At 48.5% G+C, this 16,874-nt stretch overlaps 1 protein-coding gene across 1 annotated transcript in view; it reads left to right on the forward strand.

Annotated features, from left to right (window-relative positions):
- Positions 1-16,874, forward strand: part of LOC146813084 (uncharacterized) — a 122,203-nt gene that overhangs the window by 34,284 nt on the left and 71,045 nt on the right. The window contains exons 3-4 of the mRNA XM_085620069.1: positions 3,289-3,402; positions 3,508-3,609. Of these exons, the coding sequence (XP_085476195.1) occupies positions 3,289-3,402; positions 3,508-3,609 (216 nt within the window). The remainder of the gene's footprint in view (positions 1-3,288; positions 3,403-3,507; positions 3,610-16,874) is intronic.

Consider the following 16,874-nt stretch of genomic DNA (forward strand, 5'->3'; position numbering starts at 1 on the left):
TATAAAGCCTCTATAACTAAACTTTAAACACGTATGTACACATTTTTATACTGGAACCACCGTCAGTAGTGCAGTCAGAGCTTACAACTTTTACTTAGAGCGCTGACCCTAATAATAAAGGCTTTCAATTAATGAACCAAAAATACAAGTTTGAAAAGCATTAACATATGGACAAAAATATTACCTTATCTGCAGACAGTGCCCCTCCCTGATCCATAATGTGGTACTGCAAATTGGCAGCCAAAGGGTTTGTGCTGCAGGGGGTTGGCCCTACTTGTCCCAAGGACAAAATACACATGAAAACTTGTTGCCCTTGACCCCAAACAATATTTCCTGGGCGTCGGGCTATAGGAATTCCACATCCCTGCTATTTTAGAAAATCCCAGCATGAGCTGCAACTAGCATGCAGTTAAACTAGTAACATACGTTGCATGCATTGATCAAATACTTCAGAGAGAGTTCAACTGAGCATGAATAAGAATAGTCCTATTTCTATGCTGGTGTTAATGAAGAGGAAGGCGGTCTGGAGATCGCGGGAGGAGCGCCGCCAGGAAATTCCATTGTAGCTCGCTGGGGAAACCTCCCACTCTCTGAGGAGAATTCGACGTCCGGCAATGGCTGAAAGAAACTCTGGGAGAATAACACCAGGATGTCCCCAAAAGCGAGTGAGAGACGCCACTTGATGTGAGGAATCAGCGTGACTGCCGCCCGAGCGCCAAGACAGCCGACAGCAGAGCGTCTCCAGAAACGAGGAACAACTCAGTATCCTCAAACACACACTGCGCCGCAATGACAACAGCCCACTGGGAAATCGCACGAAAGGCCAAGAGACTCTAGAGGAGAAAGGTCCTAGTACATGAAGTCTGCCACCACCTTCCAGGATGTTGCCGCACTGTTACACAGAAGGCCACCCAGCTGGAGAACAATAATGGCAGGACTACTGGCAGGACACAATGCCTCAAAGGAACTCCTGTGAAGACTCCCAACGCAAGCTTCCCTCCCTTGAAGCGTGGCAGTACACGGGCTGCAGGGACACACAAATTCAAGCCAAACAGTACCTCAAAAACGTATCCAAAGCTGGAACATGACGAACAGGAGCAAGAAGAGTCCGTGGCAACACCGGCCGGATAAGACAGGTTCAAAGTCCAAGATCGTCCTCCGTCAACCCAGGAAGCAGGGGACAGAACAGCTGGAAGATCCACTTGTAGCACACGAATGGAAGGCGAGATAAGCACATCAGCAGTTAGCTTGAACCATGCAGCAGTGCCGAGGCTTGAACCGGCACCAGAGCGACTGGCAAGACGAAAATCAACAGGGTGAAGGTGAAGTGCTGCCTCTGTCACAGCATCCCACAGCTCTTCGCCAAAAAAAAGTAAGTAGGGACGCAGTAGGTAGGTTCAATGTACTTTATTGTCAAGTAGAGAACAAACATCTTCAGCTTGCCAGTCCTCTCAAGCCGTATCTGAGAGAACTCCAACATTCTAAACGGCCTCCACCGGAGAATTCTAAGATAGAACCAAGGAAGGGGAAAGGAGAGGGGAGGGCAGGAGTGAACCAAGAGGGAAAGGATATAACACTACACACTTTGCTGTTTCAAATAATCCTCTTTTAGTTGAATGTCCACTGATCGGCTGCTCACAGCTGGACTTGGGATTTGTGATGTTCTTCTTCTATAGCCTTGATACTAGAATGCTGGGAAATAGTAAGTGGAAGATCTCTAGCTGGCTGATGGTGGTTAATTTGATCTGACAAGGGCCCAGGACTGTCCTTGTGTGCAGAGGTGTGAACTCTCATTCATGGTTTATTGGCAACCAGTATCCAATCCCAGGTATGACAGGTTGTGAAATTTGTGTCCGGCCAAACACCATTGGGAAGATCTTGTGCTGGAAGCCCTTGATAAATTACATCTCAGTAATGTACTCTTCCAAACATGCATACCCATATAAGGTTTAATAAAGATATTTCTCACGGGGTTTAACAGTAACGGTGACGGTCATTTCAGGGAGGTTGTGTGAAGGAGAACTTGATGTTTGTGGTGTTCTGTTCTTGGAGATTGCACTATTTAGGATACAGTTCTCCTGGACTATATGATTTGGTTGGATGTCCTTGTTAATTTTCATTTTTTTCAGGAAATAATTTTATTTGTGAGTGGTGGTTGCATGCTTGTGAAATGCATGACAGATGTAATCGAGGCATTTGTTTGAGACACTGATCTGATTTATTTTTAGGACATGGTTGTGTGGTCAATTTGGGTATTTTTTTCTAGTCCATTAAGCTTGTTTCTAAGTAGGATTCCCTCCAGTTTGATACTGCTTAGTAGCTTTATGTTTGCTATTGAGCCGCTAAACCAGCTGTGGTTCCTCTCACTCAGAAGATTTGTGTAGGGGATTGGATGAGAGGGAACATGCGTGGAAAGTCAAAAGCATTGGTACCTAAGGCTTTTCTTCTGTAGCTTATAATCTCTTAAGACTTGTGCCTTTACACTGTATCTGTTTCTGGTAGATTAGTGTCACAAGAATCGTAGCGAGTACAGGATCTGTGGCGACATTTTAAGGTCCACACAACACGAAAAATATCTTGCACTGGTAAACAATGCGATAGTGTTATGGCAGAAAAAAGTTCTGGCTCTATGGGGATGTACAAACAAGGAGAAAACAAGTCCCTGTTACTTCGGTACACATCACTGATGAGTATTGTGACCAGATCTTAAGATCACATCTCTCAAAGAATCAATATAGAATTGAGGGTGTTCAAAACAGAGTTATCAAAGTAATGCACTTCACATTTTAAACCACGAGGAGAGGCTGAAGAATTAAAATTCTCTAGAACAAAGGAGGGGTAGTAATGAAGACACTCGCATTCATGATGAGAATCAAAGCTGTCCCAGAGGCTGTGTTTGTTCATGAATGGCTCCTGAAGCAAGATGTTGCAATGGGGAATTGGCGGGTGAAGAAGGGAGGAAACTCCGCTTTAACATCATAACATGTTTTCACTGTAAGGTTAGTGAATTTTTCATCAATTTCTAGCAGAAGTGGTGGAAACAAAAAGTATACACACATTTATGAAGGTCTTTTGGCACAAAGGAAGAATACTTATGTGTGAACAATGAAAACGCTGGAGATACCGTAGCTAGCTGTCAAGGGTAGACATGTATAGGGCAGGCTGGATGGGGCATATATCTTTTCTGCGTTTGAATTCTCTGTTTAGCTGCCCGATTGCTTTACATTGAAGGTCTGCCAGATCGGGAGCTACAAGGCTCCAATTGTAATACCACCTTTTCCTCTTAAGGCTACAACATTGCCAACCCCGAAACTTTGCTGCGAATTGAGAAACGGGACCGGGCGCAGGTGCTGGACCCCCATGATCCAAAGAGAAGAGTGGACATTAATGATCCCACTTCATGTAAGTAGGAGTTTGAAAATATCTCTGCGACTAGGAAGGCACCCTACCTCTTGCCTCTGTGACTCCCCAGAAACACTCTTCTAACACACTCCTTCATTTTTGTAGCTTTTTATCCAGCTGGCAGCCCTGACATATTGATGAGGATCGTACACAAGGAAAATCGCCACAGGCCAGAGGAAACAGGAATCCTGCACAGCCCAAACACTGGTAACTTGAAGGCTTTTTTGAGATTTAGTGTGCACATCTCTACTCATAACCCTCTCTCTAGCATTGCATTCTGGACTGCTAGATCTATGTCATTGTCTCTGTGTAAAATGTGCCTTAAAATCTTTCTCTCTCTGTCCACTTCTCTCTGGCAATTTCTCCTTCACCCCGTCATTTCCTCTCTCTGGCTCGCCCTCTGTTATGGTCTGATCTCTGCTGTGTTGCTTAGTGTTTTGTGCTTCCTCATGTGTTCGAGGCCCTGCTATGTGGTTGGGCATGAAAGTCTCCCAAGGCAAGTTGGCAGCTGTTAAAGAAATTGAGTAGTTTACATACTGGTATTCATATGATAACAAAACACCAGGACTGAACTAATATGCCATTGTCCTTTCCTGTTTTTCTACTTTTCAGTATAAATTGATGTTATGGAACTACATGACTCTCTCAAATATCACTATCTGCTTACACAAGACTTTAGTCATAAATACAATGAAATGCTGGGACCTCTGACAGCTAGGATGCCCTAAGGAGTTGTTTTCTCTTGCATTTCAAACTGTGTTGCTAGTATCCTGTTGCACTAGAGGAGCAGCAAACTCCTTTCCGAGAAGTCTGTTGCCTGGGGTGGTCAGTTGGAACATATCTAAGTTTTGGTGGGTATTGTAAGATGCTTCTCTTTAAACGAGTATTTGTTAACCTTGTATTCTCTTGAAGAGAGAGGGTATGGGGCAGATCAAACATTTGGTGTGTGTCCAGTTTAGTTCAACCCATTAATTTCCTCTATCTGCTCCCAAGTTCTGCGATAGAGTTGCTTATATAGTGCTAGTTGTGTTCAGGTAACAGTGAGACTCTTAGAGAAGGACATGCATTCTACTGTAGCATTTCTGTACTGGTTTCTTACCCTTTAATGAGCTTTTCGATTGGTCACGTAAGTAGCTATTCCATTTGTTGTGTTTGGTTAGAAGCAGATGGTGGTTGAGGTACTTCGATGCCATACTGAAGCCCTCATATGTGTATTAGCTGTGAGCGTTCTTGGCGACCATTTGTGCTCCTTTGTTGGAAGGCAGATTAGCACCTATTGCAACACACAAAGAGATGTGTAATGGTAAAATACAAATGGGCCACATTTATAAGGAGATAGACTGCAAATTGTTCTGAAGAGTTGTCTTTCACAGTTGGCAAGGCACCCTTATATTTTATGAACCTGCATGTTTTTGAGGTCTCCCTTGTAGACCGCTTTATCTGTTGTCGATCGACTGTTTGTCTCTTATTAATTAAAATATATACATATAGTGAGCTTTGTGTCAGCTCTTCGGTCTTTTTAAAAATACATTTTAACCACGAGGAGAGGCTGAAGAATTTAAATTCCCTAGAACAAAGGAGGGATAGGAGATGTAATGGAGACAGTCTCATTCATAATTAGAATCAAAGTTGTACCAGAGGCTGTGTTTGTTCATGAATGGCTCCTGAAGCAGGATGTTGCAATGGGGAATTGGCGGGTGAAGACGGGAGGAGACTCCGGTTTAACATCATAACAGGTTTTCACTGTAAGCTTAGTGAATTTTTCATCAACTTTCTAGCAGAAGTGGTGGAAACAAAAAAATATTGTTATTAGGTTTTCTGTTTGATTGGATGGCTTTCTTGTCTGTATTATTCCTGTGCTTCTTATTTGATAGCTTGGGGAGGGGGGTCTTAAGCATTTATTGTCTGGCCTAACTCTATAGCACTTCCTCTTTACTGTATTCTGATTGAATGACATGTGTCTTTCCACTTCTTACTTCTTTATTAGCACTCTACGGGGGACACATGGAATGTCTTGCTCTGTTCTTTGCGTGCTGTTTCCTATCTCAAATCCCCCTATGCTCTCAGTGTTGCTCACTGTCTCCGCCATTAGCCATTCTACTGCCTCTCTCACTTTAAAAAAAAAGAGAAATTGAACCCTGCCCTTGCTCCTCCACTGCCCCATCACCCGCTGCTCTCGCTACTTGACTACATTGACTTGTTTCACCCACACACTCCCTTTCTGCTCCCCCACCACTTGCTGTTGTGCTTTTTTATTTGTGTATTTATTGGAGTGCTGGTAGTCACTCTTTTCTGCACACTTTATTCATTTTCTAAAATTACTGCTCCAAGTAAAGTCACCACCTTCTTGAAAAAGTACATTTAAAAAATGGTGCTTGCGTCATGTTTTCAATGTGCTCATTCTTGGTGATGAATGGTCATGCATGTCTGTGTACATATCATCAGACATGGCTGCTCTGTCTTGACACATATATGTGTATGCGTGGTAGCTCATGTGCTTATATACATCAAGCAATCAATCAATCAACTCGGATTTGTAAAATGCAGCGAATCCCCCGAAAGGGTAACCAGTCACAAGCTTCTTGCGTGGCACAGTTGAAAAGCCAGATCTTGAGTCCCTTTTTGAATTCCAGGAGGGAGGGTGATGTTCTGAGGTAAAGGGGAAGGTCGTTCCAAGACTTGGTGACGAGCTAGGAGAAGGATCGTCCTCCACTGTAGCTGTAGCAGATGCAGGGAATGTGTGCAAAGGTGAGGGAACTGGGTGCAGGTGTCTGGCGGGTTGGTAGAGGTTCAGGCGATGGTTGATGTATGCTGGTGCTTGGTCGTGGAGGACTGTGTAGTCTTGTGTCATCATCTTGAATTGACATCTTTTCTGGATGGGGAGCCAGTGTATGGTTCCTTAGGTAGGCAATGATGTGGGACTGGTTGGGGAGGTCGAGAATGAGTCTGGCAGCGGAATTCTGAATCTTCTGGAGTCTCTACAGGAGTTGGGTGGTGATCCCAGTGTAGAGCGCATTGTGGTAGTCCAGCGGCTTGAGCCATCTGAAGATTTTTCAGAGCATGCGGAGGGTGTAGAAGTAGGTGGGGGATACTGCAATTATCTGGCGTTTCATGGTGAGTTTGCTGTCTAGGTTGATGCCAAGGTTGTGGGTGTGGTCTGTTGGTGTGGGCCCGAATTCGTAGGGCCACCATGTGTCGTTTCACAGAGATGTGTTATTCCTAAAAAGAAGCTCTTCTGCCTTGTCCGTGTTGAATTTTAGGCAGTTGGTCTTCATCCAATCAGCGACACTGGTCACGCAGTTGTGGAAGTTGGTCCTGGTAGTGGAGGGGTCTTCAGAGAGCGGGAGGATGAGCTGGGTGTCGTCTGTGTAGGATATGATGTTGCGACTGTGTGTTCTGAGGGTGTTGGCCAGGGGTGTCATGTAAGTGTTGAACAGGTTGGGTGTAGGGAGCTGGGTTCTTGTTTCAGTACCCCCCACACCCCCCGCCCACTTCTTGCCTGGTTTTTGATGCAACTTTGACTGAAGTGTACTGGTTTCATGCTAACCGGGTCCCCACTACCATTGCTCTTTCTCTAAAACTGTTCAATTGTTTCTCCAATTGGCAAAACCTTTAGTACCCTCTGCCTGAGGTACTAAGGAGGGTCCCTAAGGGCAGCGGCATGTATTGTGATACCCTAAGAGACCCCTCACCAAGCCCATGCAAGGTTGCCATTGCAGACTGCATGTCTTGGTGTAGGCAAAACAACATGTCACGCATCCCTGCATGGCATGTACCCTAACACTGCCTGTGGTATTTGTAAGTCATCCCTACTGCAGGCCTGACAGCCCTAAGGCTGGGTGCTGAATATTAAATGTGAGGGCATACCTGCCTGTGCTGGTCAGTTGTATTACTGCCAGTGCAAGTGACCAGGGTAGCCATTCTAAAACACATGTGCTGGACACTGGTGAAAGCGAGTTCCCCAGCTGTATGATGGCTTCGCTGAAAATAGGGATGTTTGGTATCAAACATCGCGTTTTGATAAACCCACACTGATTCCAGTGATGGATTTACCAATACATGCACCCAGAGGGCCCCTTAGAGGTGTCCCCTGAAACCATACCAGCCTCTTGTCTGCTCCCTGACTTGTTTCTGCCAGCCTGCTACTGAAACACTGTTCTGATCTCCTAGGGTGAGAGCCTCTGTCATCAGGAGATGCAAAACAATAGCCTGTCCTGGAAGAAGGTGTAACACCCCTCCCACAGGATGACCTGCTGCTTAGCCTTCCTAGGCCGGCAAGCTTCAAAAAGCTGGCACCTTTGAAATGCAAATATGGCTTCCCCTGTCAGGAGAGGAAGGGGAACCCGTTGTCCAGAACCCCTTTGGCACCTAAACAGGCGGTAAAATTAACTATTCAGGTAAACGTGCCTCCCTAGGGCCAATACCACCCCTAAGGTGGGCTAAACTTAGGTGGACGTGATTTTTCATGATTGTGATGGCATACTTAGGAATTCTGGAACAGGGTTGCGCCCACTTCCAACAGAAAGGGAGAGTAGTGACCGCAAGCCCATTGGCTACTACACTGCCTTAACACCTCTAAATTGAGTATTTAGGGGAGCCCCTGGCACCAGAAGAGCAATCCTGATGACCTGAAGAAAGTAGACAGACGAGAATAGTTGCACAGCAAGAACAGAAGACACAGAAACTGATTTGGCACCAACCCTACCGACCTGCCTGCTGACTTTGCTTGTTGCACAAGTGGTCAACTTGCCCTGCAACTGCTGAGTCCCCAAAGCCCTGGACACCTGCTAGACTTTTCCCAGGAACTAAGACCTCCAGAGGTACGGCGGAACTGTCCCCTGCATCCTGCAGGCAGTAAAAGAAAGACCAAGAAGACTCCGTACCCACCAAAACACAATGCCGCCAAGCACCACTGCACCCGGGCCCCCCAGCTTGTAGCGAAGTAGCCCAAAGGTGCCAGTGTGGCCTCAAGCTGTCAAGGTACCAAGTCCATTGTGGAGTGACTCCTCGTGACCTCAACGACATCACCTGCAGCCTCTGTTGGCAGGCTTCCTCAACGGCGTGTGTTGCTGGACCGAGAAACCTGACACCCCAAAGACCCTCTACACCCGGACACCCCATCACGAGGAGAAGAGGACCAAAGGTGTCTCCACGTCCCCCAACATCACAAGAACTGAAGCCACCTGTTTTACCCGGCTGGTCACACAGTCCCCTCAGGCAGCCTCTTTTTACCGTGACCATTCTCCCTTGGATAACATTGGGCATCCATAAGTTGCTGCCAAGAACTGATAAACTGCATATCATTTTCTTCCAATAGGTTAATATCACAGAACTTGAAAATTGCACTGTCGCTTTTTTGAACTGAAAAATAGCCCTATTTAAAAATGTGCTTACCTGAACAATTTTCTTCTGATGCCTAAACATATAAAAAGATACTTGCTATTTTTATAAATTGGTTTGGATCTCCTTTTCGAGTCATGTGTCTCATTTATTGACCATTGTGCGTATTTCCAGATGTCTTGCACTCCTCTGTGTTAAGCCTAAGGCTGCTCGACCACACTATCCCCTAACAGAGCACCTTGGGCTTGCCATAGCAAGCCCCCTGCCCACTCATGAGGGAACCCCTGGACTCTTTACACGGTATATCAGATTTTTTTATATATCTCATAAAGAGCCATCTTCCTACTGTGGGGCTAAGGGTTGAGCCTTGCGGGACGCCGCAGATGTGCTCTTGGGTTCTGAAGTGAATGGTGGTTGGTGGATTCTCTGTGTTTCTTGTATGAGGAAGGATACGATCTATTTGAGGGCATCTCCCTGGATCCCAAAGTAGTAGAGTCTCTTGATGAGTGTGGTGGGATACGGTGTTGAACGCTGCTGAGAGGCCTTGCCAGACTATTGTTTTTATAAAAAATAAATACATATTATACATACAGAGAGGGGCATTTGGTCAGCAGAAACATCCATTGGTCAGTTCAACGTTCATATTTTGCTTCTGCCCACCACAGCATACAGCAAGGAACGACTGGTCGACACAGTTTGCCTATTAACTTCTTTCACTTTGATTGACTCCACAAAACCTGTGCACATTATTGAGTCCACCTAAATGTAGTTCCTTTCTCTTCAGTGACATAGATGGTTCAAAGTGTGCATTTTGTATTTACACTTTAGAAGATCAGTTATTTATTTTGTCTCCTCTTCCCTTGCCCAGTTCGATAGGGATTTATTTTCTTTCTACATTTTTTAAGTTGGTGTTAAGTGATGTAACATGATAGCTGCCTGCAATCTGAGTGCTTGGTTACGTTGTGATTTATTATTGTGTCTGTGACAGACAATTATACTAAAAGAATACACAAAAAAAGTCCACAGAGCGCTGAAGGGCTTGCTATTTAAATTTATTACCAGTAAAACACTACATCTGTTTTCTAAATGTAAAAGTGTTAATGCAAGAACATGACGGCCCTGTTTAAGTGGCATTAAATTCTTTTTTTATTTTTCTGAATACTTGTTTTTATATTTATTGCCGTTGCACAGAGCCTCTTGTAAATGTTTGGCTGTGTGCCTTCATTCAAGTCAGATCAGATTGATTTGAAGCCACAAATTAATGCATGCTGACTGTATGTGTTTTACTTGCATAGGGCTTGAATTATGCATCGGTACAAGGCTGGCTGTGGGAAAGGAAGCGGGCGGGTTGGTTTTCATTGCTGTCTCCTGGTGAAGGGCATTAGGATGGTTCCCACTCCTGCCTTGGGTGAGAGAGAGGAGAGAGGCTTCCTCTGCTCTTTTAGGTGGGGGAATGTGCAATACGTGTTATGGATTGGACTGCATGTGATAAAGAGTATCTGAAAGAAACACATTGTTGGACTTGGCATCTTTTGGCTTGTTTCCCCTGAGTTTTTGCTTTCCGATCTCCCGGTTTTGACTCTGTTTTTGCTGGCATAGTGTATCTGCGCACTTTTCAGGGGTAAAGTGCAAGTGCTCCTGTGGTAAAATGTGATATGGATTGGTGTTCCCATGATTGGATATTTGATTTACTTGTTAGTCCCTAGTAAAGTGCACTGAGTGTGCCAGGGCCGGGGTATCAAATGCTACTAGTGGACCTGTAGCACTCATTATGCCACCCAAATGAGTAGCCCTGAAAAGGTAACTTAGACCCGCCATTGCGGAGTCTGTGCGCAGTTTGTAACTGCCATGTCGATTTGGCCAGTGCACCCACTTGCCAGTCCCACACCTTCCCTTTTCTTATATGTCAGCCACCATTAAGGTAGGCCCAAGGTACCCCTGTGGGCTGGGTGCAGTGTAAGTGAAAGGTAGGACATGCCCTGGTGTGTGTGGCATATCCGGATAGCGGATTACGGCCAATTTCGTTTTTCGCCATTGCAAGGTTACCTGTTCCCCATAGGACAGAATGGGAAGTTTGTTCATAACATCTTATAAACATAACTGGCCCGGGGAATAAGGTAGGAAAATAAAGTTTAGTATACCTGAACTCAAAATCTAAAGATGGATCTTTTCGTGATGATGATTTTTACATTCTGTGTTTGAATATACCGCTTTTAGAAAGTAGGGATTGCCTTGCTCAGTGATCCCGTGTGCCTCTGCTGGAATGTAGATTGCCTGTCTGGGTTTTGGATGACAGAAGGCTGGGGAGCAGGAGTGGCTCCAGATAGTCTAGTTGGGTTAGGAAAGGACTAAATAGGCCTGGGCAGCAGTTGGGGAAGGAGGAGGAGATTCCCTCGCACCTCAAAGGGCCTGGTCTGCCTCTGACCATGCTGTCTGGTTCTGGCTGGGCACAGACACTCTCTGCCTAAGAGATCAAAGGATTTTGGGATATAAATATTGGGGCCCAGACCCCTGAACTTTAGAACTCTTTTGAACCAAGAAAACTGCCAAGAAGAAGAGCCGTAGAAGCTGTGAGAGGAACTACCACTTTGCTGTGTGCTTTGCTGTGTTGGCCTGCAGTGGCTGGTTCTGTCTTGGGCAGTGAAAGGACTGGACTGAACTTTTTGCAATCTACTTTGTGAGTTTCTCCAAGGGCTTGAGGTAGCGCTTGCCCCCTGTTCAAGAAGTCTCAGGAACAGCAAAGACTTCAAGCTCCTCTGCCCTCAGTGCTGGGGACTGTGTGTTTTGTGCTGCAACAGAAGAAAAGCAACCCGATGACGTCTACGACGCCTCTGCCGACTCCGTGTCCTGAAGGCACCTGCAGAGGGCACCGCCACAACGCCGCACTGTGACCCTGGTCTCACCAATGACGCCAGCTGAAGCCACCACCGAGCCGCTGCTCGCACCGCAACTTGTGGGCACCGCATTCCCCACCGCCTCGCTTCACGACGAAGCCTTGGTATACTCGACTATGCCGCTCCACGCCGAAATCTACTCCGCTGCTTGCACCGTGGTTCGAGGGCACCGCTCGTAAAGTTACACAACGCACCACCCTCATCCCGCACCGCAGCCTTAGCCTACAGACGCCGGCATCATCGACTTTGGCAGTTGCCCTAGCCGAGCAAAAATCCCATTTCTAACACACGTTAGTTATAGATTCCTTAACTTAGAATTATCCCCAGGCTTCAGACTGGATCTGTAACGTTTTTTCATCAGCAGTACCTCGCGTCGGAAGGTGACATCAGTCGGCTCCGCATCCGTCGTGGTCACCGGAATGACGTCACGGCAGCTACTTCGATGTCGCCCTCGCACGCTGACTTCAGTCCTTTCTTTTTCCGCGCCTGCCAGCGCAGATCCGGGAAGAGCGGTACCTCCAGTCACTTTTTGACTGATTTGTTTTGACTTTTGTAGACTTCTTTTTCGAGTCTTCGACTCCTGGTGCACGAGGGATGCATCGGATGATGTCGGTGACGGATCCGCACCATGTGTGTCTCTTTTGCCTGGAGCGTGACCACACCCTAAGTCATGCTCCGATTGCCGGTCGTTGGCGCTGAAGGCTTTGTGGGAGCGGTCCCGAAAGCTGCTTCAGCATCGGCAGTCGCTCTGCGCCGTTCGAGGTCCCGGTCGCGAGGGAGGTTGAGGGACCTGTCGCAGAGCCACCATCATTCGGGTTCCAGGTCTTTGCACTCGGGATCGGGTAAGTCCAAGCATAAGAAGAAATTGAAGAAACATCATCGCTCTTCGACTTCTCGTCGGTCGGCCGACCCGACGAGGAACGCGGGTGGTGCCCCTCCTGCGGCGCCCAAAGAGCCGACTGCGCGTTTCCCTCCCTTTCCGGGACCCGGAGCGACTCCTGCCCAGCTTTGTACATTCTACGAGGTGATGCATGCCATCTTTGGGCGACCCGAACTCGCCGGCGCGCCTTCGGGCCCCACGGACTTGGTTGGGGGGCCTAGGCCTTCTCTGCCGGCGGCTCCAGCCCGAAGCTGCAGGCCCCCCTTTGATCCAGGCCTGGATCCGGATTGGCGCCGGTTGGCCTCATTCGCTTACACCGGCGCCGCTTCCTCCGGCACCACTACTGCATTCGACGCCGGTCGGCCCCCCAGCCGGCGTCGACCCCGGCCTCCATTCCGACTAGACCCAGAGCCTGACCGACGTCGGCCGACGCCGGATCCGGCGTCGAGAGGGGTTTTTGTGCCCCTGTTCACTCCTGGGTCCCTTTTCAACAAAAATGGCACCAAAAGGAGGAGGAGGAGGACTGGGAGGGGTAAGGTGACCCTGTGACTGTCCAGTTGGAAAGTGATCAGGACTGGAGAGAAGAACTGGGGGATGCCAGTGGTTTGGACACCTCTCCTGACCTTGGCATGTTGTCTCCTCCTACCGTGGCTACGGAGGAGGGAGCGTCATACGCAGAGGTGTTGCGTAGGACGGCCGAGGCTGTCAACCTAAAGCTTCCTACGGTGGTGGTCAGGACTAACCTCCTGAAAGAGGTGCTTCAACCGTCTGCGAGCTCTTTGGAGCCCTTGCTGCCGTTTAACGAGGCCCTCACCGAGGTCCTTTTGGGCACGTGGTCCAGGCCCTTTTAGGGGGGCTCCCGTGGACAGGATGATTGCCCGACGGCTCCAAGCTACCCCACTTTCCTCTCCAAACACCATACCCCGGAGAGCTTGGTAGTCCAAGCCTCCACTTCCAAAAGCGCATTCCCTACCGCTACACCGGAAAGAGAATCCAAGAAGCTTGACTATCTTGGAAAGAACATTTTCTCTTCCGCCTCTTAGGACTGCGGTCGGTGAACACCGCATGTCTCTTGGGTCGTTATTCCCACTCAGTGTGGGATACGGTTGCGCAGGTGCTGCCTCAGTGTCCAGAGGAGGCCCGGGCAGTGCTCTCCCAGTCTGTCGCCCCCGGTAGGAATGCAGCAAAGTTTACCATCCGTTGTGGGCTGGACACCCCCAACTGTCTGGGCAGGACCATTTCAACGTCAGTAGAACTTCGTCGCTACGCCTGGATGAGGTCAACTGGCTTTTCAGGGGATGTCTAGAACACCTTGAGGGATATGCCTTTTGATGGCCGTCGCCTTTTTGGCAACAAAGCAGACAACGCCCTAAAGAATTTCGAGGACTCCCGGCCTACGGCCAAGACCTTGGGCCTCTCCACCCGCCCTGCGCAGTCTGCTTTTCGGTCAGTCGTCTCCTCTCTCGACGACTGGCTGTTGAAGGCGGGCTCGCCCCAATTCAGTCTTATCCCACCTCCAGACTACGGCCGACCTCCTGCATTCGCTGGGGTTGTCCATCAATGTGCCAAAGTCGTGCCTGATTCCCTCTCAGAAGCTCCTCTTTATCGGAGCAGTTCTGGACATGACGTGGGTTCGGGTTTATCCTCCCGAACAGCGAGTCCGGGCTATTCGGGCTATGATCCCGATCTTTCATCCTCTATCCCGGGTTTCGGTCAGAATGACTCTGAGGCTGCTGAGCCTTATGGCCTCCTGCATCCTGCTGGTTGATCATGCCAGGTGGCATATGTGGGCTCTGCAGTGGGACCTGAAGTTCTAGTGGGCGCAACATCAAGGGAATCTGTCCGATTGCGTCCAGATCTCGGAGGACACTGCTCGACAGCTGCAGTGGTGGCTCACGAACCAGGATTGGGTCAATGGCAGATTTCTCGCCCTTCCCCAACGAGAACACACTGTGGTGACGGACGCATCCCTTCTGGGATAGGGCGGCCACATATGAGAAGCGGAGATCAGAGGCCTCTGGTCTTCGGCGGAGTCCGGGCCTCTGTGAAGACCGGCGGAGTCTGGGCTTCACATCAACCTTCTGGAGCTCAGGGCGATTCGTCTTGCACTGAAAGCATTCCTTCCCTCTGTCAGGGGAAGAGTTGTGCAGGTGTTCACGGACAACACCACCACCATGTGGTACTGCAACAAATAGGGCATGGTGGGGTCGTGGACTCTATGTCATGAAGCCCTTCGCCTCTGGACAGGGCTGGAACTTCAGGGCATATCCTTGGTGGTTCAACACCTGGCAGGTTCTCTGAACGCCAGGGCGGACGAACTCAGCCGCAGGTGCATGATGGCTCACGAATGGCATCTTCACTCGGAGGTGGTGCAAGGTCTCTTTTGACAGTGGGGAGAGCCTTGGTTAGATTTATTCACCACCAAAGAGAACGCACAATGTCAGCAATTCTGCATGTTGGAATTTCCAAGGCGGCCCTTGCTATGCAATGTTTTTCGACGCGAGTGGAGCTGTAGTCTGTTATACGCCTTTCCGACTATACCATTTCTGCCCAGAGTGCTGAAGAAGATCAGGCGCGATCGGGCCCAAGTCATTCTTGTTGCTCCGGATTGGACACGAAGAGTCTGGTATCCCGAGCTGCTCAACATGTCCATCGATCCTCCGATCCGACTGCCTTTTCGGGAGGACCTTCTGTCACAGCAGTAGGGGACGGTCCTGCACCCGAACCTGTCCAGTTGTGTGGAGATTGAGCGGCGGCAGTTGGTGTCTTTTGATCTGCCACCCGAAGTTTGTGATGTAATCTGGGCAGCCAGGCGTTCCTCCACTAAGACGGTATACGCCTGCCATTGGAATACGTTTGTGGCATGGTGCACAGCAAAGGCTGTGGATCCCCAATTCTGCCCCTCTTTCTGAGGTTCTCTTATTTCTTCTCTCTTTGGCCCATCAGAGCTCTGCTGGGGCACTATCTTTCGGCCATCTCTGCCTTCCTGCTGCCAGATCAGCCTTCTCTTTTCAAGTCCCCGGTAGTTAACCGTTTCTTGAAAGGCTTAACGCATCTCTTTCCTCCAATCCCCTTTGTTATGCCTCAGTGGGACTTGAACCTTGTTCTTACCTATCTAATGTGCTCTCCCTTTGAGCCGCTTCACAGCTGCCCTTTAAGACTCTTGACTCTTAAGACTGCTTTCATGGTAGCCATCACTTCTGCTAGCTGCTAGAAGGGTGAGTGAGCCCTTTCTTCCAAACCTCCTTTCCTGTCTGTCCATCCGAAACAAGGTGGTTCTCAGGACTCGTCCAGCCTTCCTTTCTAAGGTGGTCACTGCCTTCCACATCGGGCAGAACATTACTTTGACCACCTTCTTTCCGCTTCTGCATCCTTCGAAAGAGGAAGAGAGGCTCCACCGTCTGGACCCAAAACGCGCGCTCTCTTTCTATCTGGATCGCACAAAACAGTTCCGGGTGGATGACCAACTCTTTGTTGGCTACGTGGGCTCCAAGAAAGGTTGGGTCGTACTCAAATGCACCATTTCTCGATGGGTCATTTTGTGTATTAAGGTGTGCTATTCTCTGGCTAAAAAGGAGCCTCCGGTCAGGCTATGCGCCCATTCCACCAGGGCGACGGCAGCCAATACTGCCTTGGGAAGAGGAGTTCCTCTAAATGACATCTGTTAGTCGGCCATGTGGGCATCGCTGCACACGTTTACCAAACACTACTGCCTGGACAGCCAAGTCCGGAGAGACGGCATCTTTGGCCGTTCCGTTCTCCAGGATTTTCTGGTGTGATATTGGTTCGCAGACTCACCACCGGGGTTGGTATTGCTGGGGTATCTATTCTAAGGTAAGGAATCTATAACTAACGTGTTTCTTTCAGATGAACAAATTACTTACCTTTGGTAACGATATATCTGTAAGAAACATTAGTTATTTATAGATTTCTTACCGCCTCACCCATCCTCCCCGTTCTGCGAACTGATTTCTAGGGTTAAGGATATCCTTTCAGGGCCCCAGCTTTGTGCACCAGTGGTCAGTGTCTTGCATGGCTCTGCGTTTCTGGTGCGGAAAGTCGTGTACAGAACTGACGTCAGCGCGCGAGGGCGGCGTCTAAGTAGCTGCCGCGACATCATTCCGGCGACCACGACGCTAACGACGAAGAGCCGACCGACGCCACCCTCCGACGCACAGAGGTACTGCTGACGAAAAAACTTTCCGGATCCAGTCTGACGCCTGGGGTTAATTCTAAGGTAAGGAATCTATAACTAACTAATGTTTCTTACAGATATATCGTTACCGAAGGTAGGTAACTTGTTCAACTGGGCTTCTACTATTCTATCGCAGGTGTCGGGGAAGTAGGATGCGCCACTG

This window comes from Triturus cristatus, chromosome 7, assembly GCF_964204655.1.
Source record: "Triturus cristatus chromosome 7, aTriCri1.1, whole genome shotgun sequence".
Taxonomy (NCBI): Eukaryota; Metazoa; Chordata; class Amphibia; order Caudata; family Salamandridae; genus Triturus; species Triturus cristatus.